This window comes from Trichosurus vulpecula, chromosome 9 (genome assembly GCF_011100635.1).
Source record: "Trichosurus vulpecula isolate mTriVul1 chromosome 9, mTriVul1.pri, whole genome shotgun sequence".
In the NCBI taxonomy this organism is placed as follows: domain Eukaryota; kingdom Metazoa; phylum Chordata; class Mammalia; order Diprotodontia; family Phalangeridae; genus Trichosurus; species Trichosurus vulpecula.
Genome location: NC_050581.1, coordinates 180,511,027 through 180,530,701, shown reverse-complemented (window position 1 = coordinate 180,530,701; position 19,675 = coordinate 180,511,027). Strand labels below are relative to the sequence as shown.

General features: G+C 39.4%; 1 protein-coding gene across 1 annotated transcript in view; it reads right to left on the bottom strand.

Moving 5' to 3' along the window:
• Window positions 1-19,675, bottom strand: part of CADPS (calcium dependent secretion activator) — a 575,524-nt gene that overhangs the window by 312,126 nt on the left and 243,723 nt on the right. Inside the window, exons 6-7 of the mRNA XM_036738381.1 lie at window positions 12,151-12,384; window positions 6,939-7,060 (exon numbers count right to left, since the gene is read on the bottom strand). Of these exons, the coding sequence (XP_036594276.1) occupies window positions 6,939-7,060; window positions 12,151-12,384 (356 nt within the window). The remainder of the gene's footprint in view (window positions 1-6,938; window positions 7,061-12,150; window positions 12,385-19,675) is intronic.

Below are 19,675 nucleotides of genomic sequence, written 5' to 3'. Positions count from 1 at the left end.
ATTTAGGATGTTTTGAGTGTCTGTGTAAAAAAATCACTTACCCAAAGGTACGTAGTTGCAGATTAAGGTTCATTGGTTGCATTGATGTCTCATATTAAGTCTATAATAATCCACTTGAGTGGAATACATTCATTAAAGCAGGGGCCACTAGGGCAGAATGGTGTATATTTTGCCAGCTATGGTCACAGCACTGAGTTTTTTTACTGACTTATTTTTCTTTGTTGTAAGAATTCAGTTTGTGGGAGGTGCTATGCTATGAAGGTAAAAGGCATCAAAATTTGTTTTTAAAGAAAAGAAATTCATATATGAATACGAGAACTGGAGAATCTCAGAGCTGGGAGAGACCCTAGTGATAGTATCATAGCTATAGAGCTAGAATGGACTTTCGAGGCCATATTTTCCAATCTCCTTACTTTATAGATGAGTAAACTGAGGCCCAAGGCCACAAGGTATTTAATGTCAGAACTGGTATTTTAACTGAGGTCCTTAGAACTTAGAGCCCATGAGCTCATTCCATTACAAATACGTGAAAAAATTCCCTATCTCCATAAACTTGACAAGATTTTCTGTTGGTTATTATTATTGTCAGTTACTAGGGTTATATGCATGAAGGAACAAGACAGTTTGGGGAAATGTAATAAAATAACATGGAATTCTTGAACAGGAAGCAACTATGCAGATCATATAAATAACAGATGGGGAGACTGAGGCCACGATGTGAAATGATCTGATTAGATCACTTCTACAAAATCTAACTGAAGAAGTGAGGAAGGAGGTATGAGGTAAGGTAGAGGACATTGCATGGGGAGTCAGGACACCCAATTTCTTTTCCTGTCTTTGGGACTGATGATATAGGATTCTTTCTGTGTTACCTAATATGTCCATCCCTCCATTTCTGTTTATAAAAAGGAAATGATAAATTGCTCCCTGCCCGATATGAATGTAATATTTAATTCATGCAAAAAAGATGTTGGAGTTACTCTAGTTTCCTGGAAATTACTTAACTTATAAGATTGTCATTGAAAAAGTTGAAGGCCTGAAGGCAACACTTTCCATTTGGTGCACTTTATTTTCTCATTTCCTTGGAGTATGACAGAAGGAAGTTTGACCATATTTTTTAATTCACCATAATAATGAAACTCATATTTTAGGAAACCCATAGTCCATCAGGATGTAACGAACTTGTTAAATAACAAAATGCCAGGTGGCACCATGGACTTCATTACAGTATAAAATAGCTTCCATTAAGTCAGCACAAAATGGCACACTCACTCAAGTATGCTTTTCTCTTATCAGAATTATTCAGATGTTTATTTTCTTATTTCCTCTAGCATTTCTCATTCAAAGGATATCTGGGACCTTGAGATACTCTACAGGTCCACTGAGGAAAATACAAGTATCAGACATATACCCTCCAGGAAATGGAAGCTTCATGACCTTGTGTTTGATAAAGAAGTGAATTGCATCCTCTGTTCAATTTCATGTATTTTGTGTACGATGGTGTGTTGGCTGTACAAGATGATTCATCCCCCAAAGACTCATATCTAAGTCTTCTGTTCTTCTCCATCTCTCTCTCAACTAGAAAGGTCAACCTCAAACCAAAGCCAAAGATTTTAAGTCCCTCCCATCCTAAGATGGATTTCAAATGAGTATCTCCAGCTTTGACCTCATATCCTCTCTCTAGACTCCCATCTCCAGTGGTCCATGGGGCATCTTTACATTGAACTGTAGTTTCAGATGTTCATGGAATGTTTAGATTACTGAACTCAGCCTATAAAGCACCCCGGATAGACTTCCCCATAATCAAAAAATGTATCATCCTTCTGGTTCTCAAGTATTTGGAGAGACTCCAAATACTTCTCTCCCTTTGGGCTCCTGTATCTTTTATTAGTTACTGCTCATTCTTTCTCTATAGCACCTGCACTTCCATCCTTTTCCATCTCCTTAGTCATTGCTGGAGGCTAGACCTTCACCACATCAAGGCTGGACATCCTCAAGCATATCTTGGTTGCTCTTGAGATGTCTGGCTATTTATGCTAAACAAGGTGCAAGAGGAACCTCTAAATTAAAAAAAAACAACAAACATTTATTAAGTGCCAACAATGTGTGGCACTTTACACCACTCTCTGGCCATAAGTCCCCTTTGTCTTTGTACCCCTGAACCAAGCACAAAATCTCACACATAGGGATAAGAACTCTAATTTTATTGCTAGAATGAACTCCCAGGTGAGGACATTTCCTCTACTAATGTAGTATGGCACCATCTTAGAAACTTATGGTCTTAAAGAGTTGTCTAAAGCACTGAATACTTATATTACTTGCCCATGATCACACAGTTCCTCATACATCAGAGGCATGTCTGAACCCAGATCCTCCTTGATTCCACTAAGACATGCTGCTTCTTTGCACATAGTAAGTGATTCATAAATACTTGGTGATTGGTTCATTAATACAGGAACAAAAACAAGAGAGGCCCTGTATTAAAAACCTTGCATTCTTCTGAGGTGAAAGAAGTGGTTTACAGCATTAACGATAAGGGGACTCAGGAAAGATCTCATGTAGGAATCAGCAGCTGAGCCATGCTTAAACCTAGACTAGGATTCTTAGAGACAGGAGGGAGGCACAGCCTGGACAAAGTCACAGAGGAAGGACGTGTAGTGTTTTGTATAGGGAAAAGCTGGAAGGCCAGTGTTGACTGGAATGAATTGTGTGTGAAGGGGTGTAATATTTTGTGTTTGTGTATCACTGAATCCATATGTATATCACTCGTTCTTTTTCTATATGTTGGCAAGAACATTGATTCATTCCTTATATTTTCCCATCAGGCAGCCAAAAGTCCTTTATAGCTTTTCTTAGAGATAATACATGAGTACATCAAGAACCTGTGACTCTGTCAATGATAAAACTCTCCCTATGGCTCCCTACACTATCCTTAAGTAAATAGACATGTCCTAGAGGGTTGCTTGAAGCTCCCAGAGGTTAAGTCACTTGCCCAGTTTCACAAGGCTTGTAAGCATCTGAGGCAGGATTTGAACCCATGTCTTTATGATTCTAAGTCTAGAGTCATATACATTATACCATGCTGCCTGCCTTAAAGTAGTCGAATTACCTAAGAAAATATACTTTATCAGATGGCATCATTTTGAAATTTAGTTGGTAACTGAGCCCCACCCAAGAGTGAGGTGACTGGCCTATTATCTCCCAGCTGGCAAGTGTCAGAGAAAAGGGCTCCAACTCGAGTCTTTCTGATTCTACATCCAATGTTTAGCTTATTTATCCCCCACTGACAATTATTCACTGGTCCAGCACTTTCAGGTTCATAAAATGCTTTCCTTTTACACTGCAAGACTGAAACATGTAATTGTAGAAGCAGTAAGAGGAAATCCAACTCCACAGCAATTAAAGGTTCAAAATTCACTACATTAAGAAATGCCAGTTCCTAAGGCAATGACTTGGAAAACATGGCCTCCCATATAACCTTTTTCCAGCCATTTGATTTTTCTTCTGTCTCAATGCCTTGGATTTTGACAAGGAACTCTGTGCCAGGGTGGCTTATACTTGTTTGATGTAGCCCTACCTCCTTTTTCCCCCTTTCCCCAATTCAGGACTCGCCTCATAGCTCCCTAGGTGGGGATTTACCTTCTTCAGACCAGCGTTTGCCTAAGGACTGGCAGATGACTGCTCTATTTGGGGTGGTAAATGAAATGAGGCACCTTCTTCACAATAGCGCTCTCAGGGAAGTATCACACTGAGACAAAAAGGTAAGAAAATATGTTTTGGGATCCAGTGTTGGCTAATGAAGGAGGAGGAGGTAGAGAAGGAGGGGAGAATAACAATACAGAGTAAAGGAGTCTTGGCACATGGACACATGAAAATAACCAACAATTAGCACCTCACTGATTGATAGACTGGTGGCAGCTCCAATTTGGCTGAGAGACAAAGATCCCCTCTCCCAACCTCCACTCCCCTCTCCATTTGTTCAAGCTGTATAAAATGCTATAAAAGTGTGAACACATTATTCACACTAATTGGAACTAAATGACCAAACTGGAAACTACTTTTATTCTTGGCACCAAATGAGATACTATAGGTAAAGTACCTCACAAATATTAGATAGCTCCATAAATGTTACAATAGTCTCCTCCCCTTCTTCCTGTACTCCTCTTCCCCTTCTTCCTCTTCCCCTCCTTTTTCTTTTTTCCCCTTTCTCTCCTTTTCTATTCCCCTTGTTTTCTTCTTCCCCCTTCTTTTCCTCTTCTTTTCCTCTTATTCTCTTTCCACTCCTACCTTCTTCTACCTCTTCTTCCTTCTCATCTTCTTACTTCTTTCCCTTCTTCCTCTTTCTTATCCACTTCTTCCTTTTATTCTTCCTCCTTCTTTCTCTTCCTCCTTCCTTTTCAGGGCTCTTAGTTAAATGAGTTGACCTCTATGGGAACCAAATATTTTTCCCCTCCTCCAAATATGTAGCTGCAACATACCATGAAAACAAGAAAATCTGCCAGAATGTGCCATTCTTGTCCAAGGAATGGGGAATTTGTGACTGGGAGAAAAAAAATGAAACAACTACTCGATAATTTGAAGCCGCAATAGCATGAGAGCGACTTGAAAATGTGTGAACAAATAGCAAAAACTACATTTCATTTCTCCATTTAATTACTCATTAATTTGACTCATTAAGTAAGACTTGGCTTACTCCTTCAAATAAACTTCTGATGGATTACAATGTCCCAGTACTTTCTTGAAGTAGGATAGACATCAAGCGCTTTGTCCAAGCCATTCCTGCTTAAGCATGCAGTTACTCATGTTCTCCCAAATTGAATGATAACTTTGAAACAGGGTTCAAGTTTAACCCTTATAAAATTCTCATTATATTGTAATAGTGAGTAAGGTAACTGGAGTTCTTAAGCAGAGACATGGATGGACTAGATGACCTCTTTTAAGAACCTTCAAAGTCTAGGAATTCTACTATCTATAGCCTCTCTCCACTGACACAGCCACCACCTTAATTCAATCCCTCGTCAACTTTCTCTTGGACTATTGCAAGCCTCCTTTCTTCTTCTTGTTTCTCCTATGTCAGATCCATCTTCCGCATGGCTGCTAAAATAATCTTGTTAAAATCCCATTCTGAACACATCACTACCTTACTCAAACATCTTTGATGAGTCCCTATTGCCTTTAGGAAAAAAATGTGCTTCTCAGTTTCACCTTTAGAGCCCTTCAGAGTCTTGTTTCATTCTACTTTTGTGGTCTTAGTTTATGATTCCTTTTCATGTAATTATGTTTCAGAATAACTGGCTTATTTGATGCTCCCTAAAGCAACCTTTCCCCCACTTGCCTCTATGTCTTTACAGAGGCTATACATGGTTCCTGGAATATTTTCCCTCTTCACATCTTAGAATCCTTAGATTCCTTCAAGGCTCAACTCTGGTGTTGCTTCCCATAGCAAACCTTTGCCTTCTTCCTTTTGGCAATAGTTCCCCAGATCTTAGCACAGTGCCTGGCAAATAGTAAATACTTAAACACATTCTTGTTGATGGATCGATCCCTTAGTTGTGCATGCCATCTCATCTTTTCATTACCTTTCTAAATGTTAGGTCTCTTACCAGTAGAATGTTGAGGATGGTGACCATTTTTCACCTTGTCTTTGAATCTACAACACCTATGACTCTTCACCACATAACATGTGCTTAAGATATGGTTAAATTAATGTCCTAAAACAAATGTATTTTTCCCAGAGTTTCAAACCTTCAAACCATAAGTACCTGTGCATTTTCAGTGGCTGTTCCCATATTATTGTGATGCCCTTCCCCCTTGTCTTCACTTCCTAACCTCCCTGGCTTTCTTGAAGACTCTGTTCAAATCCTATCTTCTGTGTTGGAAGCCTTTCCCAGTCCTTCTTGCTGCTAGTGCCTTCTCTCCTAAGATTTCCATCAGTTTCATCAACAAGTAAAATAAAAAAGGATTAAGTGCCTGCTATGTGGGAGGCATCCTACTAAGCTCGGAATACAAAGAAAGGCAAAAACAGTCCCTGGTCTCAAGGAGTCCATGCTCTAATGGGAGGAAACAGCATGCACAAAACAATGAATAAATGAAATATACACAAAGTAAGCTGGAGTCTTAGTGGTAAGGTACTAATATGAGGAAGACCAGGAAAGGCTCCTTGTAGAATGTGGCCAGGGAAGTCAGAAAGCAGAGGCAAAGAGGGAGAGAATTCTAGGCACAGCAAAAATTCTCAGAGTAGGAAGTTGGAGTATTGTGTACAAGGAAGAGCAGGGAGGCCACCATTACTAAATGAGAAGTATCTTGCAGTACCTAGCTATTTATAAGTTGTCTCCCCCATTAAAATAGCAGCTCCTTTAGGGTGTTTTTGCCTTTCTTTGTATCCCCAGTCCTGAACTCAGTGACTGGCATATATCAAACTCTTAAATGCTTGTTGGTGGACTGACACATTGATTTATGTCTTTGCAGGGAGCATATAGAGGAAAATGCCTTACCCATATTCCTTATGTTGCTATAGTCACATGTTATTCAACAATTCCAATTGTAAATTTAAGTTGTACATTCAACATCTACAATTTAAAGTTAAAAGTGTCACTTTTGTGACTAAATTCAGGAAAGAAAGTGGCACCGAGCAGTTCCTAACATGGTTAAGAGAAGTATTCCATTTGTAAAGAGATGCCCTTCCTTATAGGGCTGCTGACAGTGTTGCTGCTGACTTTCCTACTTAGTCTTCTCTGCCTTTTAAGCAGAGACATCTTGTCCATAGCTTCCAGATGAAAAATGATGTAGCCAAAAATTATCTTTGAAAATGACTATGGGGGTAGTAAAGATTCCTTAGAAGACCTGATGTGTAGAGGCTGGCATTGCAGCCCACCATAGCCCACCTAGGAAATAACCTATTATCCCCAGAGCACACCAGAAGGGCAGCCACAACTTACGTTGGCTTGGAAGCTTCAGCTTGGTCTGTCTGTAGTTTTTCTCCTCCTTCTACCTCCATCGTGCAATACACAATACGATTGGGGGCCAAGGACTTTAGGCCTTGAACTTCCATGATCACAACCTATGAAGGGAAAAGAAAAACAAGAGAACAAATTACACCCAGAATTCATTACTCATCTCCAATATGGGTGCCTGCATCTACTGTGGGATGAGGAAGAATATTAATGAGAACAGATTCTTAATTTTTTTTGGCTGATCAAACTGGCAAAGACGATAAAAAAATAATAGTTCATGTTGGAAGGTGAAATGAATGGCTAATTGGTACAACCATTCTGGAAAAAAAAATTGGTATGGAATAAGAAAAGTTACCAAATCATTCACATCTTTTGATCTAGCGATCCTACAGCTAAGCATATACCTTAATGAAGTCAATGATGGAACAAAGGTCTTACATATGAAAATGGATTTATAGCAATACTCTTTAGAGTAGGAAAAAAAGTAGAAACAAAGTGATTGTTTATCGACTAGGGAATTGCTGACCAAACTGTTTTTATATGAATGTCATGGGAAACTATTGTGGCATAAAGGACAATGAAATGGCCATATCTGGATATTGTCATCTGTTTTGGGCATCATAGGCTGGGGAACATGCAGAGGAGGGAAACTCAGATTGTGCTGGGTCTTCTTGTCCATATTATATGAGGATGAGTGTTGATGGATATGGGGATATATGGTCTAAAGAGAAGGCATAAGAGGTCCATTTAAGATATCTATTTTCAAGTATCTTCAAGAGGGCTGTCATATGGAAAGGAAATTAGATTAGATCATTTCATAGGATCTTACTACCTCCAGAGGTGGCATATTTCACTGATACTGTGAGGCTTGTCTCGTCTTCTGAGTCCACAGATGCAGTGAACCATTTAGTCACTTCTCTGTGGCTCTCTTGTTACATGTATGCCGTACTTCTAGTTCACATATCATCAGTAACCTAGTAAAGAGTAGTGGGCTGCTTTTCCATGAAATCCAGAACCACATTAATTTTGGGCAGTTCTAATTCCTACAAAGCTTTTCTTTGTGTTAAGCTGAAACTCTATTCTCTACAGCTTCCATGGGGTTTTCCTCCTCTTCTTCTTTTGGTCCTAACAGAAAAGTCTAATTCTTTTTCTACATTTGAAGGGCAGCGTTTATGTTCCTTCCACTACACCACCCAATAGTCTCTTCTTTTGGCCGAACAGTCTCAGTTCATTCATATGATCCTCACATAAAATGGCATCAAGCCCCCTCCCCATCCTGGTTGTCTGACTCTTAACATATTTAAGCTTGTCAATGTTCTTAAAATCTGGTGCCCAGAACTAAAGATGTTCTAACTCTAGATGTAGTCTGACCGTGACAGAATACTGAGGGCAGCCACCTCCTTTGTTCTTCACATTATAATTTAGTTAATCCAAATGACATTGGCATCACCATATTGGCCTGTTAAATCATGCTGTTCGCTCATATTGAGGCAGTGATCCATTAAAACCCACTGGTCTTATTCAAATGAACTATTGTCTTGCTATACAACCTCAAGTTAATTTTCTGTAAACAGGGCAATGTTTTATATTTATTCTAATTCCATTTCATCTTAGTAGCTTTGTTTGGCCTTTTCTTACAGCCCGTTGAGACATTTTTGCACTGCAATTCAGATGATCAATGTGTTAATAATCCCTTTTGTCTCAGATTTACATTGCCTGCCAATCTGATAGGAGTACCATTTATATACCTTCATCTAATTCATTGATTTAAAAAAAAACCTGAATGAGACAGGGATAAGAATAGATCACTGAAGCACACCATTAGAGGCCTTTATCTAGGTCAACATCACTCCATTTGTCAATCCTCTTTGATCTTGATATTTAACCAGTTTTCAATGCATCTGACTACAGCCAGATGCCACGTTACTTCATCTTCTTCCAGAAGACAGCATGACTTTGTCAAATACTTTGTTGAAAGTCAAATATATACTATCTATAGCAACTCTCCAATTTACCTATATGGCAACTCTGTAAAATATTTTTTAAAATGACTATAGTTTGGTATGAATTGTTCTTAATGAACTCACAATGATTTCTAGTGATCACCATTTCCCTTTCCTAGGGCTGATGAATCTTTTTAATAGTTCATACTAGATTTTTGCCAGGAATCCAAGTTAAGTTCACTGGTGTATAGATCAAAGCAGCTGTCTTCTTTTCTTTGTTAGAAATAGACATTTGACATCTCTGGTACTGCACCTCTCCTTTCCTCCTAGATCACCCACTACCAGTGGCTCAGTGATCAAACTAGAAAGGTCAGCACCCTGGAATCCCTGATCTGGGGAATCAGACTGATTGAGGGTGGGTAGCTGCTCTCTCAGAATCTTTGAATTGCAAAGGTCATTTATTTCAACCCATGTATAAATGAGAATCCTCCCCCATTCCATAATTCCTTCAGCAAGGGACCATCTAGCCCTCACTTGAAGAACACCAGGGAGAAGCAGTCAATTGTACTCTTGGATAGCTCTATATGAAAAGAGGTTTTTCATTTCACCAAGCTTACACTTGTATCTTTGCAAATTTGACTTATTGCCTCTGATTCTGCTATCTTGGGCCAAGAATGAAAGTCATGTCTCATTCCTGGGGGAAAGCAGATTTCAAACATTTTAAAGTCTGTCTTTTCTCCACTTCTCCCACACCAAATCTTTTTTCTACCACACTAAATGTCCCCAGTTCCTTCAAATGATCCCCCAAAGGCAAACATCTCAAGGCCCTTCACCAACTGTTAAGGGAATCTTGTTGGCTTTGTAGGCAAAGTAACCAAGACCAGTCTTCTCTCTATTTCTCAAGTGCAATATAACATGACTAGTCTTTTAGAATATTACAATCTGTGGCTCTCTTGTTTTCATATTTCTTTCATTTCTCAGTGTGTCCTACCCCTACAAATCCAGAGAGCCATGCCTTCTAAGAAAGTTTAAACAAAGAGAAAAATGTATGATTCAACAAAACTAACATATGAGCTGACTCTGACATATATGCAATAGTTCATACTCATAATCCTTCAAATGAATTCTTTCTTTTCTACTTTGGGTTAAACTTTGTTACTGTGTGTAAAACACCTCACATTTCTATGGCATCTTACTCTTTACAAAGCACTTATATATAATATACACAATATATAATACATATATTAATATACATCATATATTACATATCATGCACATTTTATATGTAATGTGTAAATTCCCAACATTCAGTTTCATGTTCTTTTTGTTGCTGTTCTATTTGCATTGTTGCAGTCATGTTTCTTGTTTTCCTTTGCTTTACTTTGAACATGTTCATAAAAGTCTTCCCATCCATCTATGAATTCTCCCGCACCCCCACACACCCTACCCCTCTCCAGTCACACAGACACATAGACATTCTTGGAGACAGTGTCTGTATGATGTGCTATTTGATAATATTCTAATTAAAAAGTTGTGGGTGACCCCTGGGGTATTTGCGTACTTGTACTTACAAGTTAAAAGGCTGTTATAATCATACCCACATGGGATAGCTGTTGGACTAACACTCGTCTAAATTCCAAACAAGCATGAAGTGCAGCTGATAAAATCAGTAACTGCAGAGAAAGAAGGAGTTAGGACAATGAAAATGGAAAAGCTTTATGAAAACCGATAAGCCAATCAGTTTCCCACAGGAATGCAGGAGGTGACGAGGGGTAAAATGTCACCTTTCATTGGTAATAATCAAATGCAAAGACACCTAGGAGAAACTCAGGCAGTGGTATTTGAAAAAAAGAAGGTTTCTGTGAAATTTGACTGCGGATTTTCACACACCAAGTGTTCTACATTTAATTCAACCCTTTATCCTCTGACTGCAAAATGCATTTTGAAAACATTCTGTAATGTTACTAAGCTGATTCAGTCTGGATACGGAAAATATGTTTCCTGTGGTTAATTCACAGCATGACTTATGGCTATTCCCCCAAAAATCAATTTTATCCTTTAAAATTCTTCATTAGACATGTAGAAATTGTTCCAACAGGATTCTTGCTTCTTTCTCCCTAATATAGTTTGAATTCTTAATTATTTAGGTATGATAAAAACAATTCAACAACAGCATTTAATAACCATGACACTTATCTAATGCTTTGTGGTTTGAGAAGTGCTTCAAATATGTGCTCTCACAATAGCTCTATGATGGATCTGCTGTAGACTCTATCATTCTCATTTTGCAGATGAGGAAACTGAGGCTGAGAGAGGCCAAGGGATTTTCTTTGCATCACATATCCAATAACTAGCAGAAGAGGGATTTAATTAGCCTTTCTAATACACCTACGCCTCAAAGGTAAAAATGATTAAATGTAAGAAAAACAGTCAAAAGCATAAATGATCAAGGCATTGAATGCCAGCATTTTTGCAAACATGCACACTACTTACTTATTTCAGATCCTGAAATACAGAAAACAATGGCTAGCTTAGTTCAAATTAATTGTGTTCTATGGTAAGGAGAATAGAAACTATAAGGAGGAAATTCACCGCTTTTTATTAACAAAAAGACCAAGAATTGCTTCTGTTATGCTTGGAAATCATATTGCTTCAGTGTTAAAGGTATTTAAAGATTCAAGGACTTTACAAAGAACTTTCTCACTTCTTTAGAATTACTCCCTCCAACCCCAACAGAAGATTGACTTTAATAGAGTATCCTTCAAATTGATGTTTGCATTGTGTAATCGTAATGATTACAAATGTTGGCCGTGAAGAAAAATTGAAAACAAAAGTCTCTCCCTCACTTCTTTGCGAAACTGGGGAACGATGACTGTGAAATACTGCATACATCATCATATTTGGTTGGTTCATGGTTTGGTTTTGCTGAACTGTTTTTTCCTCTTTATTTTTCTGTTTGGTTTTTTTTTTGGTTGTTGTTGTTTGGTCCAAGAGATGAGCTTCTGAGTAGGGGATGGGTGAACAGATACATTCAGAAATCAATGTGATTATAAAAACAAAAGATAGTAAAACATTTAAAAATTTCCTTAAAATAACCTCCCTTTTAGCCCTAAGGAAATAATTTCATGTTGCTTGATCTGTTTTCCATGTAACTCCCATTTTAATAGCAGATACAAATGGTATCACTTGTTCTGCATTTCAATCACACTGTTCTTCCCATTATGACTCAGAGCTTGCATTCTTGGGGCTCTTACCTCTAAGGAGAAGGACAGAACAACATCTGATTTGGAGAGCTGGTTTTCATTCTCTTCTCCCATGTCAATGATGGATGTGTTATGGCTTCGTTTCAGTTTCTGAAGCTTGAATTCCCCTCCTTTTGACACTGGCATACTCTCCAAGTTTGCCATTAGCAAGTTGACTGATGATTTCAACTCTTCAATGTACATATTCTCCATTTCTTTGGACACAAATTTGGGAAACTTGCGTTCCTTGAAATAGAAAGAAAATGTTAATTGGAAAGGGGGTGGTAGTGGACCACGATATGTCTTTACCTGGAGAGTTGTCCTGTTGACAAATGACATTGTAATGCCTATACGAGTAGTATCACAGTATCATAGATGTTAGGATCATACATTTAGAGCTGAAAGGGACTTTTGAAACCAAAGCCCTCATTTTACAGACAAGGAAGCAAGCATAGAAGGAGAACATTATTTGCCCAGGTCACAAAGCTGATAAGTATCTGAGGCAGGATTGGAAAACAGGTTTTCCTGACTCTAAGTCCATTGCCCTACTTCTTCAGTACCGTGTCTCCTGGTAGTGATATGTCAAGCACTATACAGAATTCAGCTGGCTAGACAGATTGGCCTGTCTCCTAAGGAAATCAGGACAATACCAAACACATAAAAAGAAATCTAACATTTGGGTTCCCCAAATATCCTTCCCTTTCAATGTTTTATCATGCTAGTCTCTCTATCTAGAATGCTCTTCCCTTCCCTAAATCCACCTGTCCATATCCTATCCATTTTAAAGACCTAGCTCGTCCACAGAGCTGTCCAAATTTTCTCTAGCCAGGAGGGATCTCTTTATTGCCTGAAACAACATAGCCCTTTATTGGAAATGATTTGCTATAGGAGATAGAGGATTGTAGCGGACATTAGGAAGACCAAGTTCAAATTTTGCCCTGAAAAACCTACTAGCCTTGGGACTGACTTTGGGGAATAAACTTAACTTCTCTCCACCTCAGTGCAAAATTGGGCTGATAATACAAATAGTACCTACCTCAAAGGGTTGTTGTAAGGATTAAATGTTACATACAGGGTGTTCCAAAAATCTTCATGCTGTATTAAGCTGTTAAAGCCTATACTAAAGCTTTAACAGCTTAAAACTACACTAAAACTTATATTAAAACTTTAGCAGCTTAAAACCACATTAAAACTTTCAGAACACCCTGTATATAGCACCATATAAATGTCAATTATTTTTATGGCATATTGTAGAGGCACTTTCTGTTCTAATATGCATTGTAATTATTTGTGTGCATTTCAAGTCCCAGACAAAATTTTAAAGTTCCTTGAAGGTGTGAAACATGCCTTGCTCTCCCTTGTGTTCCTATGAGCTCCTGTAACAGTCCCTTTCATTGAGGAGGCATTTAAACATTTATTGAAGGAATTACTGAATTTCATCATAGCCCTGTGTTTTCTGAGATTCCCCCTCCCACTTGAAAATCATCAGAAAGAAACATCGGAAATATTTTTCAAGTGTGATTTCGTTTCAAGTTAAAAATAATTTGAAGCTATTTTTGACTTATGGAAACCAAGAGATTGGTTTTTTATTTCTCTGGTTATCTAGAGTGATTTCCTCCTATGAATAATTCAAAAAGAACTGATTTGAGAAGTTTCAAACTTAGCCTATAGCTATTCCTATGAAGAAGCATCACCATTTTCAAGAAATATTGGAAAAATTAATGAAGTGATATATAAATTGATCATAATTTTTCACAGATGTAGATAAAATCATTTTTAACTAGACTTAGGCCACTTTTTTTCCTTTCTCAGCACAGGATTTTTGCTAGAATGCCAATGAAGTCTATTCTTGCCATTTGGAGTTTTTATATATTCCATATTGCCTATCCCAGATCCTCATTTTGTTTTAATCTTTATAGACACTAAAGCATGGTGTTTTGCGAAAAGTACTAGATTGATACATGTTTGTTGAAATGAATTAAATATTTTTGTTAAATTATGGTTTTCAGTACTTTGGACAGAGGTGACAGAACCTGACAATGCTGCGGGGGAGGGGAAGGGTGGGAGTGGGGGTGGTGGTGGTGGTGGTGGCTGTATTATGGATATGTGGGAGGCAGGTGAAGGAGGAAATCTAAGGAAGAGCAGGTTCAGAGCTCCCCTGCTTTTGGCTACATATAGGTCAGTTTTGTAAACCTTGCTATCATCTACTCTGCTTTCCTTAGGAAGGCTACTCTAAGTGAGATTCCCCAGGGTATCTTGGCAGGATCCATGAGATATTCTTCTAATGTGGGACTGTCATTATGTATCTTTTTTATTGGGGGTCAATGAGAAGGTGACCAAGGCAATTGTGTATATATTGAGTGCATCTATTTCCCTTTTCTTGAGCAACTTAGGAAGGGAAGGGAACAAATATTTATTCAGTACCTACTATGTACTATACCTACTATGTGCTGCTAAGTGCTCCAAGTATTATCTCTTTTGATCCTCACAGCAAACCTGCAAGGCAGTAATATTGTTATCCCTACTTTACAGCTTAGGAAAATGAGATAGACAGAGGTTAAGTGACTTGGCCAGGGTCACACAACCAGGAAGCATCTGCAGCCAGATTTGAACCCGTTTTCCCAACTCCAGGCCCAGTGCTCTATCTACTGTGCCACCTAGCTAATTTGAGTTCAAAGGCTACATTTGGTACCTTAGCTTTTGCTGAGGATGAGTCTTCCAGTACTAGGTGATGCTATGATGATTAGGCCTCAGGAGAAAGCCCAACAGAGCTGCATCTCTAATATATCACCTCTCTGAAGTTCAATGCAATCAAACCTTCAGGCCGGTGTTAAAAGCCCTGGATGTGAATACCTCAATGAACTTTGGTAACAGGTCTAGAGTTTGGGTGGATTAGTGGCCATTCTGGTCCAACCCTCTCACTTTACTAATGATGGAACTGAAGCTCAGAGCTTGTCACTCTACAGGCAGTAAAAAAGGGCTCTTGTCCAAAAGCTACATTATGGACAGGTTAAATTTAAAGCTATGAGGAGGAAGTGGCGAATGGAGGCTGATCATGGGGCCTGGAAAGAGAAAGTGGAACTCTTGCTCTCAGCATAAATGACTTTGTGGGTTTTGGAAGCCATGCAGTGATGCTGGGACTAATTCCATTCTGAAACTACTTGGTAAAAACACATTTGGCTGAGACATTGCCTGAGTATACAAACATGTGTGGAGGTTGGTGGGAGTCTGTATGGAGAGGACCATGATGTACTTGCCAACAAGGAAAGAAGTTGCTTTAACAGAAAACTGATCATGAGTCACCACAACAGAATAAATGGGAGTATCTTAGGTAAGACACTTCTCTCCAAAGGATCATGGATAGAAAGCTGAAAGGGGCTTCAGAGGTCATCTAATCCAATGCCTTTATTTAACAGATCATAGGATCATGGACAAAAAGCTAGAAGGGACCCTAGAGGTCATGGTCCAACTCCTTCATTGTCCGGATAAGGAAATGGGCCCAGAGAATTTAAGTGAAGTCCAATGTTACAAGGCAGTAAGTAGCAAAGCTGGATTCAAATCCTGGTCCTTCAGTTCAAGACATAATGCTTTCTGTACACTGTGCCATGCTGGGAAGAAACTGAAGCCCATGAAGGTGAAATTACTTGCCCAACATCATGCAATGTGTAAGTCACAAAGGTGACATTTGAACCCATGTCTTCTGACTCCAAGTTCAGGGCTTTTGATACTTTACCCTTCTGCCTCCTAGAGCAGTATACTCAGAGTCAATCCAAGGGCTACATAACCTCTACAAAGCCAGCCAAATACCCTCAGGAACTGGAAGATGGCCGCTAGGTTAGGTCTGCAGAGTCTCAAAAGCCATTGCTGCTCTTTGCCTGACCATGGAAAAGAATCCCAATGAAGTTTACTTCTCGGGTATCTGGGGAAAGAGCCCCAGTCCACCCTGGACCAGGGCCACCAGCCATGTGGAGGTGGCAGCATGATTTCTGAACACTCTCCCTGACTTTACTTCCACTGCCTCCTCTTCCTAGGTATGAGGCAGAGTGAAGCTGACTATATCAATGGTCAGAAAGGATCCCTGCTTCTTGAGCATCTTGCAAGCAGAAAATGTTTGCTATAAAAGAAGCTAACCCTGAAGAGGAGGGAGATTGTTGGGCACAGGCAGTTTCATTAGAGAGATGGACTATTATGCCCCCTCTCCTGCCTCCAGCTCCCATTGATGGCAAAACCCCAGAGAGCTCCATGGTTCTTTTGGTGGAAGTGATAGATATTTCCCTATAGATTTTCTCCTTGCTGTGAGGGGTTGCCATAGGAATGAATGAAAGAACAGAAGCCTCTTTGTATAGACTGGGCTCTTCCCAGTTAACCAGACTCAAGAAACCAAAAATCTAGGGCATTCCCTTCTCAATGCTTCCATGGTGGAGACTTGAGCACAGCATGCAAAGCACTTCTTTTCTGTAAAGCTTGCCCTTAACTAGTTGTTGTCCCAGATGGGGCCCTCCTGAATACCCACAGCTCTGATTCTCTAAGCCTTGTTAATGTCAGCCAGACAGGATGCAATAGAAAAACTTCGTAGAAGCCCAAATAATTATCTTCCCTCCCAGAAATCAGACAGCTTGGAATGCCATCATAAAAAGAGTTCATAAAACTGAGTCTAGAAATGAAAACAAAACCATCTTTCTGCCATGGGTTCTTCTTTAGCTAGGGAAAGAAATATGTGCTGTCAGCTGAGGCTGTTTGTGAGTGGAGGGTTTTCAAATGGCATGCCCATTACAAACACATTTTCGGGGACATAGCTGCATCAACACGTTAAAAATGGAGTTCTTACTCTCTGTCTCGACGTTCCAAAACATAAAAATAAAATAGGTCTTGCAAAAAGATTGGTTTTTATTTTGCTTTACGGAATATAGATGATACAACTGCATACAAAGGCCTTCAAAGAAACCACCTCTGGCTATTCATTATTGTTTGGGGGGCAATTACTCTTCAATTAGGGGAGCTGACCTGCTAAAAGTCCTACCAGTGTGATGTATTGTTGCCTGGAGTTGGGAGATTTTTGGACACATCATGAAATGCAGCATTGAAAAGGACAGAATGCTCCTCAGGAAAATTGTTTTCCTTTCTCTCAGGGCACCTCCACACATATGGGATGAAATCAAAAACTACCAGACTTACCCCTGGCTGGAGGCCTATTAGATCTCACAGATACAGGCAGTCTATTTAGGCAGAAGCTCAGAAAGCATCACAGCCTAGGCTCTTAGGATCTAAAATCTAATGAGATCACTGCATCTGAATGGTTGGAGGGGTGGGGAACCTGAGGCTTCTGGGCCACCTGTGGCCCTCTAGGTCCTCAGGTGCACCCCTCTGACTGAATCCAAACTTCACAGAACAAATGGTATTTGGATTCAGTAAAAGGGCCACATTTGAGGATCTAGAGGGCCACATGTGGCCTCGTGATGCAGGTTCTCCACCCCTGGTAGAGCATTGGAATTGACGTTAGAAAAACTTGTGTTCAAATACTTCCTCAGGCTACTGCTAATTGTGTGGACCTGGGCAAACCACTGGACCCCTTGGAGACTGAATTCCCTCATTTGTAAAACGGGAATGATAATAGTATCTACCACATAGGGTTAGGGCCAGGCTTAAATGAACTAAAGTACGCAAAGTGCTTTGTAATCCTTAAAATACTACCTAAGGGTCGGCAAATTTGTTTCACATCAGTCAACTTCATAGACCAAATGAACTCTATAGGATGTTTATGGTGGTAGAAGAGAAGGACTTAGCATAGGTTCGTCTAATTCACCATCATATCTTTAAGAAGGGACTTCGGATCCTTTTTATTGCTTTCTTTATCTGAGTCTGTGCTAAAAACAGGACGATAAATTTAGAGAGAAAGGAAAACTTAGAAGTCATCTAGTCTAGTGTTCTCCAAAATTTTTTGATTTATGCATGTCAGTAAAAATAAAGGGAGGTATGCCCCTATACATGTGTATTCGTATATATGGAAATAAATACATTATATATGTAAATATATAGTATGTATGTATGTACTTATTTTGAAGTTGTATACACTAATAATTATGTTAATGATAAACCTTATACAAAATAGAAAAAAAGATGAAATAATATTTGATCCTGGACTAAATAGGGAACCCCTGGAATTTATTGAGTAGGGGAGTTACCTAGTAAAACCTATGCTTTAGGAAAATCACACCAATGATTATTTTCCCCTCATATTAATAATCAATTATTGAATCAGAACCAGGACTTTTCAGAAGCTTGTAGGTTGCTCAGTCTCTCCAGGACATTGCTGATAATGAGATTGGATTCCATTTAACACCAGTCTTGTTCAAACCCCACTCAGGTGGGGAAGCCCATTATGTCAGATTTGGGTGGGAATAAGTTCTTTGATTAGATTGCTCAAGGCTGGGTGATTTAGAAGTAAATGCCTCAGCCCTTCATTAGAATGGTTCCACCTCTTCTTGTAATATTTATTCTTCTCATTAATTGTTAACCAATCAGAGTTGATTGCCACCCTCAGGAACATCCACTCTTCCAAGGAGAAATAAATCACAAGCCCACTGCAATGATACAACTTTGGTCCAAGGGAGACAGCCAAATCATTCTTTTTATTAATAAAATGCTAGCATTATTAAGAAAATGATTAATTACCCAGAAATTATGTGTCTTGAACTTTTTAAATGCCACAATGGATGGAAAGGGGAGAGATTTGAGGCAGGGCACTCGATAAGGAGGCTATTACAATAGTCCAGAGAACTAGAGAGCACTGGATTGGTGGCTCTGTGGTCGGAGAAAAGGGGATGTTTAGGCCCAAATGATGTTGTAGAGATAGAAATGACAAGATCTGGCAACTGACTGGTTATGTGGGGTGAATGAGATGAAGGAGTTAAGGATGGCACCAAACTTGTGAACTTGGGTAACTTAGAATATTGTGGGTGGCCCTTGGCAGTAATAAGGGAATTTGGAAGAAGGGTGGGTAATGAACTCTTCAGTGTAGATGGCATTGGATCCAGGCCTTCTCAGCCTGTATTACTCATTCCGTTCTACCAAAGATGAAAAGGAGATGGGGTGGGGGGCTTACGCACTAACTTCACCTTGGAGCCCAGAGCCTAGCAAGGCAAAGGCAACAGAGTAGTGCCTGCTGCAGCCATAAGGTAATCTTGGGGCCAGGGTTAGGGTGAGATTTTCTCATGCCACCAGAGCAGCTGCTGATAGGATTGAGCTTAGGTTATAACTGTACTGAGGGGCCCACAGTAGGGGTGGAAGAGGAAAGCTGAGTGACAATGTGACCTTGGGCAAGTCACTTGTTTCCTCTTGAAAATGAGCCAGTTGGAGTAATGGGCCACTACAGTCCATTCTATTTCTCACATTCAAAGATTCTATGTGGATTTGGATATAGCATGGGTCAGCTAGAAAAGCATCTAACACATAGCTGGAAGTTAATAAATGCTTGTTGGTTGACTGATTGACAAGAAATGATTATAGCACAGCAGGGAGGGGGTGGAATAGGGATGGT